Source organism: Hemisphaericaspora subhashii, assembly GCF_019202705.1.
Source record: "Hemisphaericaspora subhashii strain CBS 10753 chromosome Unknown scaffold118, whole genome shotgun sequence".
NCBI classification, from domain to species: domain Eukaryota; kingdom Fungi; phylum Ascomycota; class Pichiomycetes; order Serinales; family Debaryomycetaceae; genus Hemisphaericaspora; species Hemisphaericaspora subhashii.
In genome coordinates this window covers 1-27908 of record NW_026057469.1, presented here as the reverse complement: position 1 = coordinate 27908, position 27908 = coordinate 1, and the positions used below count along the sequence as shown (strand labels likewise).

Genomic DNA, 27908 nt, shown 5'->3' with positions numbered 1-27908 from the left:
CACATTTCTACCACACCATCGATACAAATTTATGTGGAGAGTACTACTACCACCTTGCAAAAAAAAAAAAAAAAGGAAGAATATTTTTTTCGGAATTTATGCTAAGAAAAAAACCCAAGAAAAAATGAGTTGGGTAATGAAAAATCAGCTCATGAGCTAACCCAAGCCATTTTATTTCTTAGAAAAAATTATAGTGACAGCATAAATTCTATGATTGTTCCTAATTATTCCGATAAGTATCAGCAGTAGGGGGACTTAAGTTTTTTTTAAACTTTTGACTGTTAACTTTCAACCCCCTTCTTCTTTCAGGGTTGGTCTTTGCTGGCAGAAGACTTGTTGATTAGTAAGTTCAATTTATTTCCATTTGACAAATTTTCAGCTCAGCCATGAAGATTGTTTCGGCGATATATCTGTCAAGGCATCAGATTAGTAAGAATAAAATATGACGTAGATCAATCATTTTTTTCGGACTTAATTTTAGAAAAGAATCATCAATTTAACAAATTGTGCGGCGTATCGGAAATTCTAGGAATCAAAGTTAGTTTGGAATGAGTGACTCAAGAAAACTTAATCTTTTTCTCTCGCATTAAAATTTACATTTCCGGAAGAAAAAAAGGAAGTTGTCTCACCTGAGTTTTTTTTTTCTGAGAATGCCATTATCAATACCTTGGGCAAAAAAAATATTTTTAGTCTCATTATTACAACAAGGCTTTCAACAATCACAAGAAACCAAAAAAAAAATCTGACGATTATTTCCCAACTAAAAAAAAATAATAATTTCTTTTTTGGGTTACATAATTGATGACGAGATTCCACCAACAGCAGCACCACCATCACCACGTCTCTACTGCAACCTCGTACCATACCGCCATTCCTCCCCGTGTTAAAATTACATTTTTTCGGAATAGTTCACTACTTCCCCCCGTACCATTTAGTTTTTTTCCCTCCCTTACGGGGAGTCCGCCCGGATTTTATATCTTTCAAACCTGACACACCCATACCCTTCTGTTAGCTCCCCAGAGAAAACGTAACTCTGTCACATCTGATCTTCAATCTCTCCACAAACGTATCTGATACATAGATATATGTATAACCATCGCCTTATGTATTTATCCATTCCACTTGCCTAGCCTTATACCAAACCTCGGTTTGTTCCGATAGTTGTGTTCAACGCTTGGCTACGGTGTTTCGGCTATTCACTCCGAATAAATTTGCAACCGGTTTTGAATTGATTGTCTGCTGTGGGGATATCGAAAAAAATTAAGTTGCGAATTTTGATCTCTGTCTCTTTCTCTCCCTCCCTTTTTCAAGAAATGTGTATGACCCTAAAACAATTGTGTTACATGAAAACGTTAAGTGCCATTGACTAAGGGTTTGAGTCCCCCGTTGTATCCCTTTTCACTCTTTTAGGTTAAACGGACCAGTTTGGGGGGTCTGCATTATCGTAGAGGAAGGGAAAAGTCATGACCTTGGTATGTACATCTACCTGTATCAAGGGGGTTATGTCCACTTTTATATATAGGGAAGTAAAAGCCTAAAGAGTATTGAATATGATTACGTTTCTTGTCCACTACTACACATTTAGCGGAGTTATCGGTGCAGAAAAATAAGTTAAATGGATTCTAATCAAAAGATGTTGACCAGTGTGGAATATTTACAATCAATTGAACTTCTACAAGGGGGAAAAGCTTGGTTGAACACAATAATCATCGTTCTATTAGTTTTTATATGAGAAAAAAACAAGCTTCTATATACTTTAAACATAAATCCATTAAGATTCGGAAACACATAACTTAATTTTACTTTGTTGTAATAACACAACTTCCAGTTGCTGGTTTACTATCAATAATTGCTTCCAGTAATTCAGCTTGAGTAATTTCAGGGAATTCTTTCTTATAATATTGATCAATAAAGGCTTGTTTCAAAGTTTCAGCCTTATCAGTAGTAGTTAAATGAACAAGAGATCCACCCCAACCAGCACCAGTAATACGAGACCCATAAGCACCATTAGCAAGAGCAATGGAACAAATTTCATTAAGTTTATCATTTGAAGAATTGTTTAAAGCATCAAGATCTAATTGAGATTCATTCATCAATTTACCAAATTGATTTAAGAATTCTACTGGATCAGTAATATTAGATTTCAAAAGTCTAAGAGTTTCTAAAACTCTTAAACTTTCTCTATAAACATGTTTGGCACGTTGATAAAGTTTTAACTTATCAAATCTAACTGGGAAAATTGATAAATATTTGATTTTGAATTCTTCTTCGGAAATTCCTAATTCTTGACAGCATTCTTCAACACTATATCCAACTTGATTAGTTAATTCTTGTTCCACTTTTTCAGTCATAGTGATCAATCTTTGAATACCAATTTCAATATTGTTACCATCCCAAACATCTTGCTTCAAAACAGAAGTATAATACCCATCCATAACTCCTCTTAAACTACTGGATTTAACATTAGAATCTTGTGGTAATCCACTAAGACCAAGTTTCTTAGCTAATAAATCAGAAGCAATACCCATTTCAACAACACGTAAATTATAATGAATAGGAGCAGTTTCATGTTTATTAGCAACTTGTAAACTATTAGTAATAACAAAAGTTAAATCCTTAACTGGGAATTCAAATGGAATACCCTTTAATTCCGGCTTGAATTGAATAAGCAATGCCTTGGAACTCTCACCATATACAGATGCACATTGATCCATACCACCAGTTTGAACCCCGACATAATGTTCAGAAACAACCGTGATCTTAGTAAGATCGGATTTAGTAATGTCTTTGACTCCATTCGCATATAACACGGCCAATGTGGAAGCAACACAGAATGCAGCAGATGAAGATAAACCTCCACCGGTTGGAACAGTACCACTAAACGTAAGATTCATTCCTTTCAAACTGGTAGTCAAACCTCTATTTTCCATCATGAATTTATGAGCAACAATTAAACCACATTTGAAATAATTACCCCAACTATGTTCTTGACTAATTGAAACGGTCTGTTTTGGATCACCTGGGATTTCAATGGTTTGAGCAGGGAAGTCGTCGTTGTCAACATTGGTGATTTTGATTTTATTTGATTCATTAATTGAAACAGCAGCAACCACATCGACTTCAATAGCCATAGGTAATACTGGGAAGAAATTATAATCAATGTGATCACCAATAACATTTACTCTCCCGGGAGAACGAGAAAAGAAATCAATTTTGGCATCGGGGAAATATTGGTTGAATTTGGAAGTTAATTCATTATATCTACCTTCTTGACCTTTTGGATTAGAATAGAAGGATAAATCTTCAAAAACAGGAACTACTGAAGACATTTTTTGGAAACGTTATTAGATAATTTGAAAAGGAGGTTTCAGAAAAGAACTTTTCATTTCGATAGAATTGTTTTTATACCTTTTCTTTCACCATCGTTTGGTTTTTTCTATGACATTTTCCAAAATAAAAACATGCTAAAAAATAATTAGGAGAAGTTTCTCATTCGCCACACCCTAATCCCCACATGACTGCAACGTTGCATTTTTTGGGACATTTTTGGTGAGAGATCAGCTGGAAAAAAGTGTCGGAAAAGTGGGCAGCGTTAAAAAAAAAAAAAGAATCTAGAAAATATTTTTTTCCGTGATGACAGATTTTGTGTCTGCATCGAAATCATGCCAGACAATTTCTTTTCTTTTACATCTGACATTTTTTTGTAGGAAAACTGTCTGGAAGAATTTTTCCGAAGATTGCGGGATAATAATATGTTGTCTATGGATGATAGAACCACCCCACGAGCCTTCGTGGATTGCTTTTCATGAACGAAGGAGTAGCCAAATTATTGGTAGATTTAGAACAGTTCTAAAAATTTAAGGTTTCGGCAAAGCCGGGTACTAAACTTTAATGAATTGGCTGCAAATCCTATGGCAAATCAACGTTAAAGGGGACAGACTTGCTCAATTCTGACATCCTTTATGCACCGTCTGGCAACGTTTCGACCAGCTCGTGACATTCTCAAACCCAGAAATGTACATCTTTCCGATATTTCATCCTATCTGGACAATAGAAATACAAAACAATAACAGGAGATGAAATTCAAAATTTTTTGTCTGATGACGTTTTACACAAAGAACCATTGAAAGGGACATACGGATTGTCTATTGCCGATCGATCGATTGCCCTCCATCCAAGAAATAAGGTTTCTCCGGATTACATTCGACAAGAACCATCCGCCCCAGGATTTTTTTAAATTTAGCTTTTTTTCTTCAGGGTCTTCAAATGTAACGTTGCAATTTTAATGCGCCACTAATTTGGAACTACCTTCCCCCCAAATTTTTCGCATCGCTTTGACCCCCTCTTCTTTGAGAAACCGTTTTCTATTGATCACCACATTTCATGACACCGAAGCAAAAGCAAATTTTTTAATCTCCAATTCATTCTCCTTTCTTTCGTTCTTTTCGAATTAACCAAACAATCAAACAAACAGACAACAACAAGCATGTCAGACGAATATATCTTAGTTACCGGTGGAGCAGGCTACATCGGATCCCACACTGTTATCGAACTTATCAACAACGGCTACAAGGTCGTTATTCTTGATAACTTAAGTAACTCCAGTTATGATGCTGTTGCCAGAATTGAATTCATTGTTAAACAACCAGTTCCATTTGTTAATGCTGATCTCAGAAAGCCTGAAGAATTAAACCAAGTTTTCCAACAATATAAAATTGCTGGTGTTATCCATTTTGCTGCTTTAAAGGCCGTTGGTGAATCCACTAAGATCCCATTGGAATATTATTACAATAACGTCAATGGTACTGTTAACTTATTGGCTGCTTGTAAGGCCAATGGTGTTAAATCTCTTGTCTTTAGTTCATCTGCTACTGTTTATGGTGATGTTACTAGATTTGGTGACAATTCCATGATTCCAATCCCAGAACACTGTCCAAGAGATCCAACTAACCCATATGGAAGAACCAAGGCTGTTATTGAAACTGTTTTGAAAGATGTTTATGAAAGTCAACCAGATTCTTGGAAATTCGCTGTCTTACGTTATTTCAACCCAATTGGTGCTCATCCATCTGGTTTATTAGGTGAAGATCCTTTAGGTGTTCCAAACAATTTATTACCATACTTGGCTCAAGTTGCTGTTGGTAGAAGAGAAAAATTATCTGTCTTCGGTGATGATTATAATAGTCATGATGGTACTCCAATCAGAGATTATATCCACGTTGTTGATTTAGCAAAAGGTCATATTGCTGCTTTAGCATACTTAAAGAAACTCAATGATCAAGGTTTATACCGTGAATGGAACTTAGGTACTGGTAAAGGATCTACTGTTTTCGATGTCTATAATGCTTTCTGCAAGGCTGTTGGTAAAGAATTACCTTATGAAGTTGTCGCTAGAAGAGATGGTGATGTTTTAGATTTAACTGCTGTCCCAACTAGAGCCAATGAAGAATTAGGCTGGAAGGCTGAACTTACCATTGATGATGCTTGTAGAGATTTATGGAAATGGACTACTGAAAACCCATATGGTTTCAACGTTGCCAATTACTCTTGGAAGACTTTCGAAAGTGATGGTAACTTAGCTAACAGATTGCATACCTTCAAGAACGGTAACTTAACTGTTGCTTTAGCTAACAGAGGTGCTTTGATTCAAGATATCGTTTTCAACGGTGAACACTTGGTTAAGGCTTATGACAACGGTGATGATTTCAAATTAGCTAGTAATCCATACTTCGGTACCACTGTTGGTCGTTATGCTAACAGAATTGCTGAAGGTAAGTTTGAATTAAACGGTAAGAAATATCAGTTAACTACCAATGAAGGCCCAAACAACTTACACGGTGGTTTCAATGGTTTTGATAAACAAAACTTATTAGGTCCAGTTGTTAAGTTCAAAGATGGTGCTTTCACTGTTGAATTCTTAATTGTTGACAAGGACGGTAATGATGGTTTCCCAGGTGAATTAGAAACTATTGTCAAATACATCATTGATGATTCTTCTCTTGAATTCCAATACGAAGCTAAATTATTATCCGGTGAAGCCACCATTGTCAACATGACCAATCACACTTATTTCAACATTACTGGTGATGAAACCACTGACGGTACTGAAGTCAAATTAGCTTCTGATATCATGATGGAAGTCGATGCCAAGTCCTTACTTCCAACCGGTAACTTCATCAAGAACGAAAAGGTTACCGTTGGTAAACCAATCGTCATGGATAAGGATGCTTTCTTTGACTACTGTTTCATTGGTGATGAAGCTGGTTGTGGTATTGATACTAGATCTTTACCATTAAAGGCTCACTTCGAATGTGTTCACCCAAAGACTACCACTAAGTTGACTGTTTCTTCTACTGAACCAGCTTTCCAATTCTACACTGGTGATGGTGTTAATACTAAGGGTTTCGGTAAGAGATCTGGTTTCTGTTTAGAACCAAGTAGATTTGTTAATGCTATTAACCATAAGGAATGGGCTGACCAAGTTATCTTAAAGAAGGGTGAAGTCTATGGTACTACCATCAAGTACAGTTTTGCCAAGAAGGATTAAATACTATATAGTTAGATTTGTTAGTTACTCTCGTTTGATACCGTAGATAGAAAAATAAAAAATGATTCGACTTTTTTTTTGGCTGCAAATTTTTCTTTCAATTTGTAATCTCGAAGGCAGTTTTATTTTAAATATGTATAGTTCACTTGCTGTTGAAAGATTATTGTTCTAAATAGAGAATAACGAGACATTGGACTCTCAAGTGGAGTTATTATGATGCTTGTGGGAAATCTTTAATGTCGGCAAGAATTTTGATCTTCTGTTTCGGACGATCATTTTTCACAAGATGTCCTGCTTGGAAATCTGTTAGAACTCCCGTTCTTACTGTTCAATGATCGTTATTGACTCAAAGACTTTTCGTTCGTTTAATTCGTTACTTCATAATGCACGAAATGTTGGTGATTATTTTGGATTTCTGACACTAAGATTCTTTGGCAACTCTGCCGTCCACGCTCACTACCAAGGAGGCTACGCCTCTTTATTTGCAATTCCTCCCTTCAACCATTTCAATTAATGCAGCTAAATCGATACCTCGCCCTCCTTTATAAGTTTCAAAAATTTCGACGTGGAGGGGGCCGGAACGTTGAGCTCACGGTCCAATTCATTCGCAAATGGGTATCGTACACCTCCAAGAGTCTTAATAATTATTCTTATACACTCAGTCTCTAAGATGGTTCTGAAATGAGGTTTTAGGCAATGATGCTTTTTGCCTTTAAAGTATATTGTTTTTCTGTTTGTTATATTTCTGTATGTTAGTATGTATATGAACTCAATAAACAGATTGTATATGTAAAAAAAAACACTCATCAAAAAAATTGACCAAAATTTTGCAAACTTTTCATTACCATTCATTTCTTTCCGAATCAACCATTTCTCAATATCCAATACAACCGGACCATAGACAAAGACCCCAATATTAAAATATATTGAGTTAGAATTGGATATGAACTATTTTACTAAAGTTATACAAAGTCTAGACCCCTTCGATTTGAGGTCGCTACCAAACGTCAAAAACTAAAAACAACGATAAATCTTAATTGAGAACTGTTTACAAATCCCAACAGATGGTGCATAATTTTGAAGGTTGGGCATACCGATCAGATTGACTTTTAGAATATCTAAGGTTATCATTAACAAGTAATTGACGAAAATAAAATTGATCACGTGATCTAATTTGACAGAATGACTAAAAATTAAGCAATTTTTTGAATAAGGCTTCGTTCCTCATGGCCCAATGGTCAAGGCGTCTGGCTACGATTTCGTAACCACTTCTCGGTTGGAACCAGAAGATTCCAGGTTCGACTCCTGGTGGGGAAGCTTTCTTTTTTGATTTTTTTGGTGCGAAATAATAATTCAACCGAGTTCTATTTTTTTTGGATTCAACAATTTCATTCAAGGATTAGATCTCTTCTTCATAGAGGTAGAAAGTAAAGCAATTATGAAGGTACATACAGTATTCATACTTAATAAGGCAGGTGGATTGATTTATCAAAATGAAATCAATTCAGGATTGAATAAACTTACAGCAAATGATTATCTTGTATTGGCAGGTACACTTCATGGAGTTCATGCCATTGGATCAAGATTAACTCCAACAATTCATGGGAAGGATAAAGCATTAACTACAGAAGAATATAATCTGAATCAGAATTATAGTATTATAAATACCGTAAAAGCACAGAGTCCAAATACTAATAGATCAGGGTTACAAAGTATTGAAACGGATATGTTTAATTTATATATTTTTCAAACTGTAACTGGATTAAAATTTATAACAATTACAAGTCCAAATGGTACAAATCCAACAGATCCTAAAAAGGGTGGTCATAGTGGAGATTTGAATAAGAATTATGATATTGCTCATGAATATTTTAGACAATTGTATATGATTTATTCTGATTATGTCATGAAAGATCCATTTTATTCATTAGATATGCCAATTAAGAGTCAATTATTCGATGCTAAAGTTAGAGAACTAATGGGATAAGATGTTTATTTATTAATTACTATTTAAACTCTTTTTCCAAGATCTTGTCTATACCTTTATCTAATGTTATTGTCGGTTCCCAATCCAATGCCTTTAATTTATCCGAATTCGTCGAGTATTCCGAATCATTATATCCCCTATCCTTGACAAACTGGACATGCTTTGTGAAATTGACGTTTGGGTTCTTAAAATATCGTTGACAAATTAATTTCACCAAGGAAATATTATCAATTTCATCACAACCACCAATATTATAAGTCTCTCCTAATGAATCTTGTCTAATAGAGTGCCATACTACCTCAATTGCATCCAAAAAGTCCAGGATATACAAGTACCGCCTTCTATTGGAACCATCTCCATGGATTGGTATAAGCGTTTGTTCTTTCAAACATTTGATAATCAACGGGATGATCTTTTCTGGATATTGATTAGGTCCATAGACATTATTCGGCCGCAAGATTGTAACTGGTAATTTGAATGAATATTGATAGGATTTAATTATTAAATCAAGTGCTGCCTTGGTGGCAGCATATGGATTTGTGGGACATAGCACGGTATCTTCAGTTGTATTTATAGAAATATCTCCATAGACTTCATCAGTAGATATATGAATGAAACGAAAGTCAATATCTTTATATTTGTTCCTAAGAGCTCTATAACATTCTAATAAGTTTTGTGTAGCTAGGATATTATTCCTGGTGAAATATAATGGGTCTCGTAAGGATCTATCAACACATGATTCGGCTGCAAAGTTTATAAACTCGGTGATTTCAGTTTGATGGAAATTTGTAACTAGGAATTCATACAATTGTTCAAAAGATTCTGACAAGTCAAGTTTTATGAATTTGAAATTGTTTAAGTTTTGTAAATCGGAAATATTTTCGAAATTACTTGCATAGTTTAATTTGTCTATACAAGTGAAGTGATATTGTGGATATTGAAGGACAAAGCGATGAAGGAAATGTGATCCTATAAACCCTGCACCACCTGTAACTAAGACTCTTTTCTCAAAATGAACTGTCATTTTTGCTTTGATAATGAGTAATTGAATAAGAACAAAATAGAATGACTGGTAGAATTCCTTTTATAAAAACCTAACCTAAAGCTGCAAAGTGATATTTTTGATCATTACTTTTTTTAAAGAGAAATTCATCTACGAATGGGCCTGTTAAAAAATATCTAATGAAGCTGCGGAACAGCTTTTCGCTTTCATCTCTAAGCTTCAAACTTTGGACACGAGAATTGCAACGTTGCAATCTCTCTCATAGCCCCCATTCCATAATTTAGCAGTAGAACGGCGGTATTTTCGGAAGACAGTGAGTTTACCTTATGATCCCGGAATAATTATTATTTCATAACAGGGTCATCGGAAATGTATCACACAAAAAAGAAACGCCACTTCACAAATAAGAAAAGCCGCCTTTCAGGGGTGAAACCGTCTCCAGATTTCTCTAGGAAAACCCGTGAGATTGCAACGTTGCAGCGGCATTTTAGGATCGTATACGAAGATCTCTTGAATCTTATAGGTCAATTCAATAAACTTGGTTATGTGTAATTCTGGATCCACGGATGCCGGAAAAATTTGAACAATTGAACAATGAATGCAGACATAAAATTTAAATTATTTTATGACTCAAATTACATCTTAAAAAATAAATCTATAATTTTCCCGAAAAAAATGTCTGATTTCTGTCAAATCCCAAGAAAAAATTGCAACGTTGTATTGAAATTTGTATGTAAAAATCCAATTCAAACAATCAAAACAAAAAAGAAAAAAAAAAAATTAGGGAAACCACTAAAAAATCATCTTACAAATATAGTTATCCACGAGTTTCTTGCTACAAAAAATTACGTCAGTTTATACTTCCATACTTCATAAAACCTTTTTCTATATAAAGACCAAGAGATCCCTGTTTCCAAAATGGGTCTGATGGAACATTTGTTAAATCCAATAACATCAACACCAACATATATAAAAATGACTCAAGAATTTGATTTCACCAATCATTCACATCGCCGCTTTAACCCACTAACGAAGAAATTCATATTATGTTCTCCTCATAGAGCTAAGAGACCATGGCAGGGTGCTAAAGAAGAAATCAAGAAGACTGCCTTACCTGAATATGATCCAAAATGTTATCTTTGTCCTGGAAATATAAGAGCTACTGGTGATGTTAATCCAAAATATGATGCTACTTTTGTTTTCACAAATGATTATCCGGCTGTTAAGTTAGAGCAACCAGATTATGTTGAGAAGGAACCTGAAAGTTCGTTGAAAGGGAGATTATTAAAGACTGAAGGTGCAAGAGGGAAATGTTTTGTTCTTTGTTTTAGTCCAAAACATAATTTGACTTTACCTTTGATGTCGATTGAAGAATTGACTAATGTTGTTAATGCATGGCAATCATTATATCGAGGCTTGTTGATTGAATCTACTGAAGGTTCTGCTCCTTATAAATATTTACAAATCTTTGAAAATAAGGGATTTGCTATGGGTTGTTCTAATCCACATCCTCATGGTCAAGCTTGGTGTTTGGATATGGTTCCAACTGAAGTTGAAGAAGAATTACAAAATATGACCGAATATTATAACACAAACAAGACACATTTATTTGGTGATTATGTTGAACTTGAAATAAAAGAGAAAGAAAGAATTGTTGCTGAAAATGATTCCTTCTTGGTAGTTGTTCCATATTGGGCATTATGGCCATTTGAAACATTATTAATATCTAAAGAACATTTAAGATCAACTGAAGATTTCAATGATAAGCATAAAGAAGATTTAGCATCTATCTTAAAGGTATTGACAACCAAATATGATAATTTGTTTAACACCTCATTCCCATATTCTATGGGTATACATCAAGCTCCACTCAAATGTTCCAAAGAACATAAAGATTGTTCTTGGTTCCATATGCATTTCTATCCTCCATTATTAAGATCAGCAACTGTTAAGAAATTCTGTGTTGGGTTTGAAATGTTGGGAGAAGCTCAAAGAGATTTGACAAGTGAGCAAGCCGCAGCCAGATTACAAGAGTTATCTGGTGATGATCATTATATGAATAAATTGTAATAGAGTGTATATTAGTTAATTAGTAGTAATGCTTTCATGATTGTTAAGTTTTATAGTTTAATATAGAAAATAATTTTTTAATCCCCCATCATCATCGTAAAAATTCATAATGCAACGCGACATCTAAAAAATTTCTTTTTCATTTCACAATCTTCATCTTCATCTCTCATTTCTTCTCTTCTTATCAATAACCAACACAAGACATGACACAAGATCAACCAATAAAAGAGAGTAAACCTCCTTTAGAATCCAGAATAGGGAAAGATACACCTTTTACATTTGGACAAAGATATCTTGAGAATGAAGATGATGTTTTCAATCATAACGCTTGGGATCATGTTGAATGGGGAGAAGAACAAATTAATCAAGCCAAAGAAATGATCTCCAAACAATATGATCATCCTGTCAAAGATTTCGATAAGAAGATGTATAATTCCAATCCTGCTAAATTTTGGGATATCTTTTATAAACATAATCGTGAAAATTTCTTTAAGGATAGAAAATGGTTAGAAATTGAATTTCCATCATTATTTAAAGTAACCCAAGAAGAATATCAAGAACCAACTACGATCTTAGAAATTGGGTGTGGTGCTGGGAATACTTTCTTCCCCATCTTAAATCAAAATAAGAATGAAAATTTGAAAATATTTGCTTGTGATTATTCAAAAGTTGCTGTTGATTTAGTTAAATCAAATGAAAATTTCCAACCTAATCATGACAAGGGTATTGCTTATTCTTCAGTATGGGATCTTGCCAACCCTGAGGGAATAATCCCAGAAGATCTTGAACCAAATTCGGTAGATGTAGTGATTATGATATTTGTATTTCTGGCCTTACATCCAGATCAATGGATACATGCTGTTAATAATTTATCTAAAGTTTTGAAACCAGGTGGACAAATATTATTTAGAGATTATGGAAGATATGATTTGGCTCAAGTAAGGTTTAAGAAGGGAAGATTACTTGATGATAATTTTTATATTAGAGGAGATGGGACTCGAGTTTATTTCTTTACTGAAGAAGAATTAAGAGAGATATTCTGTACTAATGGACCTTTTAAGGAAGAAAAGATTGGAACAGATAGAAGATTATTGGTGAATAGAAAGAAACAATTGAAAATGTATAGAAATTGGTTACAAGCGGTATTTAGGAATTAGATAGACATTAAAATATATACAACTGTATTACTTTGACACAAGGACAACAACATAAAGAAAATTATCAAGATGTTTAAATAAATGCCATATATCTTGTAAAGGAAGTCCCATAATTGCACTCGCATCAATCCCATGTATATATGGACGAGCAATCTTGGAAGTACCAAATAATTTAGGCAATTGATCATCCAAAACGTCTCTCAAACTAACAGATTTACCTTCCACAGCTGCATCAATAGGTGCTTGAATTACTGATAGAGATCCAGCTATGTAGATCTTTAGCGGAATTCTATCAAATTTTGTTTTAGATACGATTTTCTTGCTCATAGTAGTGAATTGACCAAAGTTATGAGTTAAGATCGATGCAAGTAATGATCTTGAATTATCTTCACTTAAATTCATTATTGGTTTTGCATTTCCATTTATTACAAAACAAGATTCCTTTAATTGATTCATTATAACTTCACTTAAGGAACGTTCATAATTTATTGTCAGATCAGGATTGGTATAAATAAATGGAATTATATATTCAGTAGGGAATTCACTTGTCTTGAGGTGTAATTCCCACACTCCATCATTTTCCAGATTGTTATTTCTATCAATACCTGGTAAATGTAAGTAATCATACAAAACGCCTATTGGGAGATTCCATTTGATTGGTACTCCTTCATATTCAAACCAAATGGGTAATTGCAGTAAGTCTTGTCCATAATGATTAATATATTTAATCAATTGTTGATAATAAATTGGAAAATATGAATTTCTATAACAATTTAATAAATAATCAATTCTTTGATTATGGTCATTACCATATTGGTATATTACTTTAATATTAACCGACCCATTCCAAAGCTTTCTTTTAATCTCAGTAATTTCTTGTGATGATGAAATCATTCATACACCAGCTGCTGTCACTCCTTATAAATTACCAAGAAGAAACACACACAAAAATGATTTAATCCAGCCGTTTTAGAATATTTTTAAACTTTTCTTCCAAACGGCAGTTGACAAATACTTACGATTGATCAGAATGAATGAATAATGACAACTAACCGCTTTTCCCTGTCAGCAATTAATCAGATGTCTCTTCTTGGCAACCCAATTTCCCACACTGCTCCCCCACTAATTTTCAATTTCATCTCCTTTCAAAAAAAATGGCTGGCTAATCATAGAACTTTTTTTTCTTCTGTTGGGTGCCAATTCACCAGCAGAACAATAAAGAATTGGTTGCAATTCATTTTCTACTTGTTCTATATTGATCTACCAGCCATATTCAACAATAAGGCATTAAAGCATGGATCATTCGCTTGCATCTTCTTAATTGAATAAATTCTTATCTGATACAAGTATATAATGTTGTTGTATTCTCTTTAAAAATAATAAAACCATAACCTTATTATTGTTCTATTTTTTTGCATCCAACAAAAACCTTAATAACAAGAGCTCCAAATACAAATGAGTAAACGGGCATCACAGAGATTAACATCTTATGATTTCCCACCTATAATCCCAGCCCAAATAGATGATATCGATGTCTCACATGCTGTCAAGACATACAAACCAGGACATACCGATCCAAAAGACCTACCCGCAAAACTACCAATCTACAATGAAGCCACGGGCAGTATAAGGAGATTTGTGAAACGACGTGAATCAAATAGTAATAGTAGTTCCCCAGAAAGACAATCTCCAATGACGATGACGGCTTCATCAGTATGGCCCCAGAAGGACCTACCACCAGTTCCCAATCTTTCTGAATTAACCACCAAAAGAACGAGTCATATTTCCGATTCCTCAGTCGAAGAAGATGCCAGAAGAATATTGGCGACAAAGTATTATCATCAACGAGTCTCAAGTTACCCGAATCCACAATCGGATCTCAATTCCCCAACTGAATCCATTCCAAGAATTTCAGAATTACAATCTACAAAACCATCAAGAGTATCACTTAGTAGTTCTACATATTCTTCAGATTGTTCTTCTGAAGTCAACACCCAACGAAGACCATTTAGTGCCCAACGCAGGTCTTCAAGTTTGGGTTTAGATAACATAACTCCAATCTCAACCGCTGATTCATATATCCAGATGGGGACAATACCCTATCAAGCACAACGAAGAGTTCAGACTGTGGATTCTCCCAGTCGACAGATTGAATTCTTTGATTATGACGTAATTGAAGAATATCAAGAATATGATGATGCTAATTCGAATGATAGTATTTTTTCAGAACCTTCGTCGGAAGAACTTTGTATGGTGGTTAATAAGGGGGGAAGAAAAATCGATCTAAAAGAATATCCTGAAGTTCCTAGTATTCTACCCAAGACTAGAGGAAAGAAATCTCAATCATCTCCAGAAAGAGAAATTATCCAACAAACATATCCTCCAGGAAAACCAAGACCAGCGTCTTTAGACATAAACAAATCAACATCCCTGGAACTGAATAGGAGGCATTCACGCTATGATGTCTTTCAAGAACGAGATAAGATTAGACAAGAAGTCAGACAAGGGCCATTTAGTTTTTGTTTAGACATACCTTCAGATTATGAATATAGTAGATTTCCTACAGTTACAAATCGTCCGCTTTCACAATTACAATTTCCGGACATACCACCTAATCCGCAACCTACGAAAGGAGGGGGGTCAATTAAATCACCTCAGAAGAGAGTGGTGAGTGATTTTGGATCTTATAGAAACACGCTGTCTTCTTTGATTGTTCCGATAATGAAGAAAGTTGAATCCTTGAAACTGGGATTTTCTCCCCAGAAGAAGAAGGTTGAAATAGTTGAACCTCCTCACAGAATAGTATTTGAATCAGCTGATCGTGAATCTCAACAGAATAGTTCCAGACCTGTTCAAAGGTTAGACAATGAACAAGCGGTTCCAAGTGGATCTCAACATACTCGAACAGTAAATGACTTTGAATTTCATCCAAAGTCTCTGTTCCCAATGCTGCTGAGTACATCGAAACAAGAATCTCCAAGGAGTACATCACTCCAAAAACGAGCAGTTAGTGATTTTGGATATTCCCCTAAAACCCTGTTTCCAATCCTGTCAATTCCACTCGTACAGCGAACAGATCTTCCAAGAGGTAGATCCCCCACAAAGAGAATCATAAGTGATTTCGGCCATTATACAAATCTCCAATTCTCCGTCCAATCTAGTCCAAACAAGGATCATCCTGAATCAATTTCTCCTCAGAATAATAGAATTCAAAGTGATATAGGGTATTATGTGAGCCATATTAGACCACAGATCGAGAAAGATATCATGAAAGAAAAAGCGCAGTCTTTTATTAATCGATTCAAATCACAACAACTACAACAATCTACAAGTCCAGATGAGAAAGGACTTCCTTCACTTCCAACCCCAGATCAATGGAGGTAGAAGCAAAACCCATTAGCATATTGTCATATATTTATATATTTATTAGAATAACTCGCTTTCTTTTCTTAAAACTGTATTATTAATTATAATTTAACAATTAGATCGTCATTTTTATAAGTTTGAATAATATCCATAATATCATACTTCTTAGCAATTTCATGATTTATAAACCTTCCACCCAAATAATGTACCTTCCCCGGTCCACTCTCCACAAATCTTGCCGCACATGGTTTTGGTGCAGTTAAACTTATCAACATTGACGCATTTATGTCAACATCCGTGGGACCTTCATCCACATCCCATCCAGATGGGATATCCACCGAAACAACCGGAGCAATCTTATTGTGATTTATACTTAAATAACTTATCAAATCGCGGAATTCTCCTCTAATCGGCGGTCTGAACGAAAATCCAAACAATGAATCCACAATCAAACCCACCCCAGATTTCGATTCAAGTAATGCAATAACTTCATCCAATGACGCCAATTCGCCCACTTCCAAATCTTGTAGTTGTTTAATTAGGTTTGAATATAATTGATTATTGGGAGATTTCTTGGGATAATATAATATAGGATCATATGCTCCCCATATCTTCAAGTGTCTGGCGGCGACCAATCCGTCCCCACCATTGTTCCCAGGACCAACGAGGACTAATACTTTGGAAGGTGGTTGCTGTTGTGGGGGTGGGGGATATTGGTGATAGATGGCTTTTGCAACTGCGAGACCGGCGAGTTCCATTAATTGATCGATGGAGAATGCTCCGGTTGACATCAATTCGGCATCGAGTTGGGCGGCTGCTTTGGCTGATAATGTTTTAAATCCAGCTTTTATCATTTTGGGGATAATAATTGTAAAGGATGGTATGGATGAAGAAGTGGAAATTTTGGAAATTTGGTTCCCTCCTTAAAATAATTGGCTACCACATAAGGGCGACATAAATCACAGAAATGAGAAATGTCGTCGTTATTGGATTCGAGATATGTCGCAATAAATATTTCAAGGCAGGGTGTTGCAAAATTACACTTTTGTAGAGACAGATGAATAACAGAAAGAATGGATTTTCAAAGCTCTCCATAAGAGAATCTTGACCATTTGAGTTTGGACTGATAGATATTTGTCTATAAGTAGATGCATTTTGTTGTTGCAAAAATTTCGTGTTTTCTATAGCAGAATTTGTTCGCCAAAAGAAACAGAAAGTAAACATAACAATTTTTCATCTTGATAGTCTATTAAGAGGTAAAATCCAAAATATTTAAAGCACTTTCACGGCCCATAGAGACACACTAGAAATATGGTACAACTACAGGGAACAGTACTAGCTGAACAATTTACTTCAATTGAGTAGTTTGATCTATTCAAAATATTCCTAGAGTGTTGCAAAATTAGCTGTGGTTATGATTGTAATATTCTCTTTGAAAGCTCGCGGCTATGTGTTCACGAAAAGTCATATTGTAACAATAGAAACAATAAATTACAAAGAGCAATAAAAAGAGCAAGTTTTTGTTCATTGTTTTATTCTCTCAATTCACTTTCCGCCCTGTCTCTCTCCCTCTCTACACATAATTTTATGGAGCAAATCGTTTGTTAGGTTACTATTCTCTCTGATAAATTAAATTTTAATTAACGAATCTTTTAAAAATATCAACAAAAGTTTTTTTATTTTTTTTCTTTCTTTCGTGGGAAATCAAAATTTCTTAAATTCCAACAAATTTCGTAGAAAATAAACAAATCAGCATTTTGTTTTCTTTAAGTTGGCAATTACACATCAATTTAGACACATTCACAAGCCTACATCTATCACTACCAACACACACTCATTCTAAGAGGGACACTTGAAGAATCAATAAAAAAAAATAGTACACTTAAAATGAGTAGTCTGTACACGTATACTACACCATCAAGAAATGGTGGAGGTGTCAATGGTTTAAGTCTTGGACATTCACCAATTATTAATTACAGAAAGGATGCTAAAAAGGGAATTAAATTTACATTCATGGTAGTAGGAGAACTGGGTACTGGTAAAACCACATTCATTAATTCATTATTAAATAAAAAAGTATTAAATCATCGTTATGATCCCAATACGGAAAATTGTGTTGGAGAAACCAAAGTGTTATCATTTACTTCTGCCAAATCAGTTGCTTTACCAAATACTTCAATCTTAACTAGAAATGAATTTAATCCTAGAACAATTCATGAAGAACCAGGAATTGCATTGACTGAAACAGAAGTTGAAATTATGGATGGTGATGTTATGAAATTATATTTAAATATTATAGATACTCCTGGATTTGGTGAGAATTTAAATAATGAATTATGTTTTATTGAAATTGAAAATTATTTAAAACAACAATTTGATTTAGTATTAGCTGAAGAAACTAGAATTAAAAGAAATCCAAGATTTATTGATACAAGAGTTCATGTTATGTTATATTTTATTACTCCAACAGGACATGGTTTAAGAGAAATTGATATTCAATGTATGAAAAGATTATCTAAATATGTTAATATTATTCCAGTAATTGGTAAAGCTGATTCATTTACTGAATCTGAATTAGCATATTTTAAAAAACAAATTAGAATTGATATTGAAAAATTTAATGTTCCAACATTCCAATTTGATTCTTATTTAAATGAATATGATGAAGATGAAGATTTTGATTTAATTGAAGAATCGAAATTTTTAGCTAATTTACAACCATTTGCAATTATAACTTCTGAAGAATCATTTGAAATTAATGACCCCACAACGGGTCAATCAAAAACAATTAGAGCAAGACAATATCCTTGGGGATTAGTTGATATTAATGATACCAAATATAGTGATTTTCTGATTTTAAAATCAGTTATTTTAGGATCTCATTTACAAGATTTAAAAGATTTAACTCATGATTTCTTATATGAAACCTATAGAACTGAAAGATTAACCAAAGTCACCGGTGTTAGAGCTCTTGATGATTCAATAGGCGCTGCTGCAACCACAGAGGATGACAGTGAATTCCATGATACTGTTGAACATCAATCTAGTATGATGGATAATACAATCCCTTCATTATCTAATTTAGCTCAATTAACCGATAATAATACCAATCAAGAATTTGACAATCATTCATTCACATCTTCAACCCATTCCATCAGAAAACAAAGATCAATGTTATTAGATGATACTGAACAAGACGTCCCACCACAATCACAATCATCGCCCAAATTACCTCATCCGGCATTTGGAATCTCCGGCTCCAGCCTCTCATTAGAAAGATCAAGAACCCCAACTGATTCATTCAAGAGATTATCAATTGGTCCTCAACGTAATCAATTAAGGCAAATATCAGAAACGGTACCTTATGTAATAAGACATGAACGAATTTTGGAAAGACAACAGAAATTAGAAGAAATGGAAATGGCAAGTGCTAAAGAATTGGCTAATAGGGCTGCGATGTTGGAAAGAAAGGCGGCTGAATTGAAGGCGAAGGAGAAGGCGTTGTTGAAACAATTGGAATTGGCAAAAGCTAAGAAACAGCAAGAGCAGGAAGAGAAAGAAAAGGAAGAGAAAGAAAAGGAAGAGCAAGAAAAGGAAGAGCAGGAAGTGAATGGAAGAGGTGGAGATGAGGAAGGGCATGAAGAGGAAGTGGAAGAAGAAGAGGAGCCATTAGAAGAACATCAAGTAGATCTCACTACACCTAAAGGAATTGAAAAGGATGAAACTATGACTGATTTACATTCTATTGTAAGTCAAAAATAGTAACTTTTTTAGATTTATATCAAGACATATAATAAATTCTCTCTAAGTATCATATGAATACATTTTTTTTGGTTTTAGTAAAAGACGTGTCATTATATGTAATATGTTTATCAGAAGTTTGACGAAGGGCTTCTAAATTTAACACAAACACGACTTTTTTTTTCTATCTTAGTGTAAATAAATTGCACAGTACAACACTACAGTAGTAACAGTAACAAAAAGAAGAAAGTAAGAAGAGACAAGAAGAGAACAGAAAAAAATTATCACTGTCAATCAGATTTCATATTCCGCTTTCTCTTTTCTCTCTTTAAACCAACAACAATCCCCCCAACTTTCAACTTACTCTATCTACAGTATATATACTATAGAGAGATAGATATATAATCAACAGAAGAAGTAAAGACAACTATCGAACTACTGTTTCTTTTAATAGATTTCTATTGTATCAATTGGCAGTTGTTCTAGAACCAGAAGAAAAAAAAAAAAAATTTCATCAGGTTTTTTTTGGAATTGCTTTTGTTGTGTGTTGTCAAACCAATAAACCCATTCAATACCTTTAAACTAATACTACCACTCTTTTTTCATCGCGTCAAAGAGATATCTCAATTACATAACACATACACATCTACCCAATGGATATCCTTCAAACATTAGAAAACGCCTTATTAAACCCCGATCCAAATGAAAGAACTCAAGCTGAAATCCAATTGAATGAAGCTGCTCATAACCATTTCCCCGAATATATCACCCTTTTAATAGATGCATTAATCAATGAAGAAGCCAAAACCGAAGTCAGAATGTTGGCTGGGATTGGTTTAAAGAATCAATTGACTTCAAAAGACCCCAAGGTGAAATTAGGCCAACAAGAACGTTGGATCAAATTGGATGGCGAAATTAAACAAAAAATCAAACAAACTGCTATACAAGGATTAAATATTCAAGATCAAAAAGTTGCCGGTACTGCTGCTCAATTGGTTGCTGCCATTGCTGATATCGAATTACCTAGAAATGAATGGCCAGAATTGATTCCGACAATTATCAAAAATACCAAGACTGAAAACCCGGAAAATCTTAAAAAAGCATCACATTTAACAATTGGATATATTTGTGAATCTGCCGATCCAAACAATCCAAATATTGTTTCTCAAGCCAGTGGGATCTTAATTGCGATTGTTCAAGGTGTTCAAGCTAATGAACCTTCCAAAATCGTCAGATTGACGGCATTGAATGCTTTAGTTATCTCATTGGAATTTATTAAATATAATTTCGAAACTGAAGGGGAAAGAAATTATATCATGCAAGTGGTATGTGAAGCCACCCAAGCTGATGATAGTGAATTACAAGCTAGTGCATTTGGATGTCTTGCGAGAATAATGTCCCTTTATTATCGTTATATGTCTCTCTATATGGAAAAAGCCTTATATGGCCTCACTGTTTCCGGAATGCAAAGTGATGATGAAAAAGTCGCATGTATGGCTGTTGAATTTTGGTCAACTGTTTGTGAAGAAGAATTGGAAATTGCATTACAAAGACAAGAATTAGGTTTGGATTTATTAGATGCTGCCCTGACTCCAGAATTAATCTCATATAATTTCGCCTTGGTTGCTGCTCAAGATGTCTTGCCTACGCTTTTAACCTTATTGACGAGACAAAATGAAGATCCTGAAGATGATGATTGGTCAGTGGCAATGGCTGCTGGGGCATGTTTACAATTATTCGCCCAGAATATTGGAAATTATGTCGTACAACCAACATTACAATTCGTGGCTGCCAATTTAATCAATCAAGATAGTTGGAGAGCCAGAGAAGCGGCCGTGATGGCATTTGGATCGATTTTGGATGGGCCTGATCATGATGAATTAAGAAATTTGATTGGACAAGCATTACCTCCCATTCTTAGTTTGATTACTGATGAGACTTTACAAGTTAAAGAAACGGTTGCTTGGTGTTTAGGTAGAATTGCCGATATGGTGGTTGAAGCGATTGATATTCAACAGGAATTACCACAATTGATTCAAGCCTTATTGGCTGGTTTACATGATCATCCAAAAGTTTCGACTAATTGTTGTTGGACATTAATGAATTTATTGGAACAATTATGTAATGATAATTATAATAAAGAAACCTCGGTGATGTCAGGATATTATGAATCAATTATTCCGGTATTGATTCAAATATCTGGTCGTCCAGATAATGAATTCAGTGCCAGGGCTTCGGCATATGAGGCTCTTTCGGCATTTGTAACCTATAGTGCCAATGATACTATGCCAATTGTTCAAGGTATTGCCACAGAAGTCTTATCCCGATTAGAATCAACAATCTTGATGCAATCACAAGTTGCTCTGGCTGAAGATAGGGGGAATTTAGAAGAATTACAAACTAATATATTGGCATTATTAACTAATGTAATTAGAAGATTAGGTGGAGATATTGCATTAGCTGCCGATAATTTAATGGATAGATTTCTTAAATTATTAGAAGCCCAAGAACAAAATTCATTAATTGAAGAAGATATTTTCATTGCTATATCATCAGTTGCAGGAGCAATTGGAGAATCATTTATTAAATACATGGATGCCTTTGTTCCTTACTTAACCAAAGCATTGCAAAACACCGATTCACCAACTTGTAATACCGCAATTGGATTAGTTGCCGATTTAAGTCATTCCTTGGGGTTACAAATCTTACCTTATTTAGAAGGACTTATGAATATCTTGGGTGGGAATTTAAATAATGCTGAAGTTAGACGAGAATTAAGACCAGCAATCTTATCTTCATTCGGAGATATAGCTACGGCAATCGGATCCAATTTTAGACCATATTTGGACTTTGTTATGCAAATCGCCATCCAAGCTTCTCAAATTGAAACCACTGATGCATCGCTCGAAACTATAGATTATGTATTCAATGTTAAAGAATCGGCATTGGATTGTTTTGTGGGGATAATTGGTGGTTTGGCGGATCAACCTCAAGATATATATCCATATATTGGGGCCATTTTCCAATTTTTGGAAAAGGTTTCATTGGATATTAGTATGTCATCAACTGATTCAGTGGCAAGATCAGCCACCGGGTTATTGGGAGATATATCGGCGATTTATCCAAATGGGGAATTTAAACAAGTATATACTCAAGAATGGGTGACTGAATTTATTAAAAAGACAAGAAGTAATCCATTGTTTGATGATAAGACTAAGGATGCAGCAAGATGGGCTAGAGATCAACAAAAGAGACAAGCTAATTTGTGATTTTGCTAATACAGAAAGTATTCCCTTCATTCATACCGGATTCCCAACTACAACTACAACTACCCCGGAAACAATTCAATACTCTAATATATTCCTCTCACATCCTCTAATTTATTCATTCATACATATCACACAATCTTTTCATTATCATATATATATATACAGATTATAACGTTCTTATTCTCCTCACCCTCCCATCTTATTATTTATATAATATAAATTTATAATTAATACACAACAACAACATATTTATTGATTTCCATGTGCCTCCCCTTTTTAATGTCTCCTTTCTTGTTGATGAGTTTTTCCTTTTATATATATACATATATAAATTTAATAAATATGTAATTATAATATTAGTATTATTCATTTTGTAATTATATGAATCTAGACTATAATTAATAAGAGAATAGTTGGAATTACAATTCTCTTACAGTTACGTACATTAACTTGCAGCATAGAATTCATTTTGTAATTATAAATAAATGACCCAACACAAAACCCTTTTTAATTCCGATATCTTGCGTAGAGATGCATACTTTTGCGCAGAGGCTCTTTCATTAAAGGTTTGAACAAATCAAACCATGTTAAGTACAGTCATGCAGACGCAATATCGGGTAAGATTAGTGACACAGATCCATCGTCCGAGAGATGGTGGTCGTATATATATATCCGGGCCCTTCTGCATGTCCTAGAGGAAAATCAGGATATTTCTGTCTATGGGATGATAGCTTTGAGAGACAGGAAGAGGGAGATAGGGAATTGTTGCAAATTGCAATTGGCTTTTTTTTGTGTTGGTTGGTGAGAGAGATAGTATAAGAGTGGTGCAGGTGAAAAGAAGCGAAGTTCGGCAGCCGCCTAAAAAATCAAACGCCGGAGTACTCCTCCACCTATGGGTCTTGCTTGATATTAGAATAATAGATGATTAGATCGAAGGAAAACACTTCGGCACCCATTGATGATCTCATAAAATAATCTCTATCGAAGAAGAACGCGTAAGTCAAGATGTGGTTGCCAAAAATAAATAAAAAAAAAAAGAAATTGATTTAGCCTAAAATTTCATTGTAAAAATTTCTATTGTTTATTCTTTTTTCCAGTGTAAATTATAAAAAAAAAAAAATTTAATTAAAATCTTAAAATAAATTCTTAAATGTAACAACGAACAACCTTCAACGACCAATCATAATTATCATTCACTAATACCCAGGGAAATAAAGAAAGGACCGGAAACTACAAAAATATTTAAACCAATCTAAATCCCCCCATATCAATAGAAAAATCAGCATGAATTTATTCAACGACACCACCACAGTCGATATGACAAAATTATACCCCAACTACAAACCAGTCCCCTTCGACAACACCTACGTCCTCTACGACCCGCAAGACCCACTATCCCTAATCTGCGTCCATCTATCATTATTACCCATCTACATAATGATCTTCTACACATCCTGGTTCTTAATCACCCGAGAAATCGAACCAGTAATAATAGTGGGTGGGCATTTATGTAATGAAATTGCCAATAAGATAGTTAAACGATTATTCAAACATCCTAGACCTGAATTTCATAAAGATTTCGGAATTGGGTCATATAGTTTAACCTATGGGATGCCATCGGCTCATTCTCAATTTATGGCATTTTTCGCCGCATATTTTATATGTATTGTTATGTTTAAGGTGGATCATTTATCAATGATTGGGAAATTGGGAGGGTGTGGGGTGTTGGTGTTAGCGATGGTTCTGGTGGCATTTTCGAGGGTATATTTGTTATATCATACAATTCCTCAGGTTGCGGTTGGGATTATGATTGGGTTTGTGTTGGGGTTGGGGTTTTTTGTTGTTAGTTCAATGGCAAGAGAACAACCTAACCAACTTAAACACTACCTAACCGGTTAACAATTTAAGAAAATACAATAGGATTCTTATTATTATAGTTATAAATCATTCAAAGATGAATATCAATTATATTTATTAGAAAGGAAGTCATCTAAACAGAGGTGGTTGAAAAAGTTTCTTTAGACAGCAGCTGGAATCATCACCCTATTGACTATAGAGATTGTCTATGATCAGCGTAGTAACGCTGTTTTGCATTTACGAGTTCTTTTGTAGATTTGTTTAATATTATTTATAAATTTATATATAGAACATTTTATATGATACACAAAAAAAATTTAGAAGACATCATCATTACCACGACTCATCCCACTTATCATCATCATCTTTTGGTCCACCAGATAAATGCTCATATCTTGTATGTTCTTGAGGTTTAGAATATCCAAATGCAGGTGTAACTCTACCACTACCATTACTATTAGCCCCTCCACTTCCAAACAACCCACCAAATCTAGAATCAATAGTCTTATTCAAACCTTGTTCATTAATATCTTTGGTAAAAGTTTGAAAAGTTTCTTGACCATATTTCCCCGTTTCTTGCATTTTTTGTCCAAATTGGGCCATGGCTCTTTTTGCTTCATTACCAAAATCACTAGTTTGAATAGTATTTAAACTTGGTTTTATTACTGATTCATTAACTTCAGCAACTGATTTAACTACTGATGAAGAAAATAACCCCCATCCTTTAGTCAATGTCCCCAAGGGGTCAGTTTGAAGACTATCTAAAGTGAACGCTGATGAAGCAGCAGATCCACCGTTTTGCTGTTGTCCTTGTCTTGGTGGAGGAGTATTACCAAACCCAGCATATCTACCACCTTGAGAAGGTGGTAAATGTTCTGGTCTTTGTTCATTTCTTGCCCCTAAATCAGCAAAATAAGATTCATTCTTTATTCTTTGATCATTATTTAATGGCACAGGAGTAGCACGATTACTACCACCACCATTTCCAAACCCAGCAGGAGTGGATGCTCTTGAACTTCTAGCAGATTCTTCTTGTCCAGTAGGGATAGTCTTTCCAGTATGATCTTTAGGCACAAACTCCCTCCCTTCAACTTCACAACTCAAAATCTCCTTATAATCTTCGGCAACATAATTATCATATTTCGCCTTTGCAGGTAATGTTAAATCAACTCCATTTGAAGCAAAATAATTTTTTAATCTTTCATTACCACCAATTTCCATTCTTAGGGTTTCATCAGGTTTGAATTGATCCATGGTTATTGATCTAACGAAGGAAATATGAACTCCTAATCCTCGATGAATACCGGCACATTCTAAACAAATGAAAATACCAAATTTTGGAGAGGCCCATTGTGGATTATGACCAGAACAATCAAAACATTTCTTGTTTTCTCCGGTTTTTTGTAATCTTAATAATTTTCTACGAGTTTCTGGATCAATTGACGACATGGTTAGGATATATCTAATAAATCTATCTATATATTACTATTGGGGTGTAGGTATTATCTATTAGTTCTACTGCTATCTCCTGGATTCTATTGGATGTGGGAGATGTCGGTGTTTATAATATCCTGTCTTCTATCTTATCAAAGATAAGGGTTAGTGAGTGAGTGAGTGGACTGAGTGTGTTGAAAATTGAATTACGTTTTTCAATGAACAAAAAAAGAAGACAAAAAAAAAAAAGAAAATTAAAAATAAATTAAAACACATTGTTTGTTACTTTTTTCAAGTGGTCGTTGTGCTAAAATTAACCGCAGTAGAGATATTTATTACAATGGGCTGAAGTATGTGTAATTATGTATTTTATTCTTTTTGACTGATAACAGCATAAACTAGTAGGTAATTATATAGCTGAATGGATTGTAATTAGATAAAATATTACCCAAATCTGAATACAGGGAGTGGAAAAGTCCACCGTCTAAAAATATAAAAAACAGATGACATGTTCCATTTGCTGTATTTATTAACTTATATAGTGTTAACGTTTATTTAACCACTTCCTGATCTCCGGGGGGGAGATTAACTAGGCGTGGTTGTTTCAAGATGCGGTTGCAAATGGGACATTTAGTACAAATATGACCATTTATACCAAATGTTCCCCATTACCAACCCTCTTATTGAAACAACAACACCTGGTTAATTAGGAATTATTAATAATTATACTGTTTTATTGTCTTTAGAGAACAATGGGTTATATTAATTGATGTGCCTCTTCTGTCGACTTTATCTTCATCTCAACTGAAAGGAATAGAGAATATACAGCCACGGTGTTTACTACTCACCCAGCCAAATGTCGCAATATGGCAAATCGTGACGCAAAAGTTTTATTTAGCGACAATATCTTCATAAAATATTCAACCATACAACTCTCTCTTTTCATCTGCTCTTAATTATCTTTAAGAGTGTTCTTTAAAATAGTTATTTCGAATGATCAGGAGTAGTGTAACATCAAATATGAATTCAAATATGGAATTTCTGTCAATTCTCTAACACCCAATGACTTTCATGAATTAGTTGTACTTTTTTGCAATCAAATTCTAAGAAATGCTGTAGAACACAGGGTGGATCGAAAAGAACCCCAACTTCTTGTAAGCCAATCTTATCATTTCTAAGAATATATGGAACACTCCCTATGACTAACCCGTTCAAACGTAATAACACCTATTTTTCAAAGTGGATCAAAAAGAGTGAATGGGGATTAACATAAGGGAACTCTCAGCTTCTATTACATTTAGAAAAGATAGACAATTGAATTTTTCTATTTTCACTATAAGTTAAGCTTTGCATATGTTTCTTTAATATTGTAAATCCTATCTAAGAACTACAAACACTATACTTCATCAGATGGAGACACATCTATAATTTATTAGTACCATCTCTAAGAGAACCAAGGAGAGCAACAGGATAACCT

The 27908-nt window shown here is 34.3% G+C and overlaps 13 protein-coding genes across 13 annotated transcripts; 8 read left to right on the top strand and 5 right to left on the bottom strand. All coding sequences in view use genetic code 12, as the record gives it.

Moving 5' to 3' along the window:
• Positions 1-1799: 1799 nt before the first annotated feature.
• Positions 1800-3329, bottom strand: GAL1 (galactokinase; the record flags this gene model as incomplete). Its single annotated transcript, XM_049410211.1, has 1 exon — positions 1800-3329. One exon carries the CDS (start codon positions 3327-3329, stop codon positions 1800-1802), a length of 1530 nt encoding a protein of 509 aa, XP_049260655.1.
• Positions 3330-4486: 1157 nt separating this feature from the next.
• Positions 4487-6547, top strand: GAL10 (bifunctional UDP-glucose 4-epimerase/aldose 1-epimerase; the record flags this gene model as incomplete). Its single annotated transcript, XM_049410210.1, has 1 exon — positions 4487-6547. The coding sequence occupies one exon, from the start codon at positions 4487-4489 to the stop codon at positions 6545-6547; it is 2061 nt and encodes a 686-aa protein (XP_049260654.1).
• A 1438-nt stretch (positions 6548-7985) lies between these two features.
• On the top strand, positions 7986-8534 carry J8A68_006075 (TRAPP subunit; the record flags this gene model as incomplete). Its single annotated transcript, XM_049410209.1, has 1 exon — positions 7986-8534. The coding sequence occupies one exon, from the start codon at positions 7986-7988 to the stop codon at positions 8532-8534; it is 549 nt and encodes a 182-aa protein (XP_049260653.1).
• Positions 8535-8553: 19 nt separating this feature from the next.
• GAL102 (Gal102p) lies at positions 8554-9558 on the bottom strand (the record flags this gene model as incomplete). Its single annotated transcript, XM_049410208.1, has 1 exon — positions 8554-9558. The coding sequence occupies one exon, from the start codon at positions 9556-9558 to the stop codon at positions 8554-8556; it is 1005 nt and encodes a 334-aa protein (XP_049260652.1).
• Positions 9559-10512: 954 nt separating this feature from the next.
• Positions 10513-11607, top strand: GAL7 (UDP-glucose:hexose-1-phosphate uridylyltransferase; the record flags this gene model as incomplete). Its single annotated transcript, XM_049410207.1, has 1 exon — positions 10513-11607. The coding sequence occupies one exon, from the start codon at positions 10513-10515 to the stop codon at positions 11605-11607; it is 1095 nt and encodes a 364-aa protein (XP_049260651.1).
• A 203-nt stretch (positions 11608-11810) lies between these two features.
• Positions 11811-12764, top strand: ABP140 (Abp140p; the record flags this gene model as incomplete). The annotated part of the gene is made up of 1 exon (XM_049410206.1): positions 11811-12764. The coding sequence occupies one exon, from the start codon at positions 11811-11813 to the stop codon at positions 12762-12764; it is 954 nt and encodes a 317-aa protein (XP_049260650.1).
• A 27-nt stretch (positions 12765-12791) lies between these two features.
• Positions 12792-13658, bottom strand: J8A68_006071 (uncharacterized protein; the record flags this gene model as incomplete). Its single annotated transcript, XM_049410205.1, has 1 exon — positions 12792-13658. The coding sequence occupies one exon, from the start codon at positions 13656-13658 to the stop codon at positions 12792-12794; it is 867 nt and encodes a 288-aa protein (XP_049260649.1).
• Positions 13659-14219: 561 nt separating this feature from the next.
• J8A68_006070 (uncharacterized protein) lies at positions 14220-16148 on the top strand (the record flags this gene model as incomplete). Its single annotated transcript, XM_049410204.1, has 1 exon — positions 14220-16148. One exon carries the CDS (start codon positions 14220-14222, stop codon positions 16146-16148), a length of 1929 nt encoding a protein of 642 aa, XP_049260648.1.
• Positions 16149-16231: 83 nt separating this feature from the next.
• On the bottom strand, positions 16232-16984 carry J8A68_006069 (NADHX epimerase; the record flags this gene model as incomplete). Its single annotated transcript, XM_049410202.1, has 1 exon — positions 16232-16984. One exon carries the CDS (start codon positions 16982-16984, stop codon positions 16232-16234), a length of 753 nt encoding a protein of 250 aa, XP_049260647.1.
• Positions 16985-18017: 1033 nt separating this feature from the next.
• SEP7 (septin) lies at positions 18018-19892 on the top strand (the record flags this gene model as incomplete). The annotated part of the gene is made up of 1 exon (XM_049410201.1): positions 18018-19892. One exon carries the CDS (start codon positions 18018-18020, stop codon positions 19890-19892), a length of 1875 nt encoding a protein of 624 aa, XP_049260646.1.
• Positions 19893-20524: 632 nt separating this feature from the next.
• On the top strand, positions 20525-23140 carry J8A68_006067 (karyopherin beta; the record flags this gene model as incomplete). Its single annotated transcript, XM_049410200.1, has 1 exon — positions 20525-23140. One exon carries the CDS (start codon positions 20525-20527, stop codon positions 23138-23140), a length of 2616 nt encoding a protein of 871 aa, XP_049260645.1.
• A 1284-nt stretch (positions 23141-24424) lies between these two features.
• CWH8 (Cwh8p) lies at positions 24425-25039 on the top strand (the record flags this gene model as incomplete). The annotated part of the gene is made up of 1 exon (XM_049410199.1): positions 24425-25039. One exon carries the CDS (start codon positions 24425-24427, stop codon positions 25037-25039), a length of 615 nt encoding a protein of 204 aa, XP_049260644.1.
• A 291-nt stretch (positions 25040-25330) lies between these two features.
• Positions 25331-26446, bottom strand: AGE3 (Age3p; the record flags this gene model as incomplete). Its single annotated transcript, XM_049410198.1, has 1 exon — positions 25331-26446. The coding sequence occupies one exon, from the start codon at positions 26444-26446 to the stop codon at positions 25331-25333; it is 1116 nt and encodes a 371-aa protein (XP_049260643.1).
• Positions 26447-27908: the final 1462 nt, after the last annotated feature.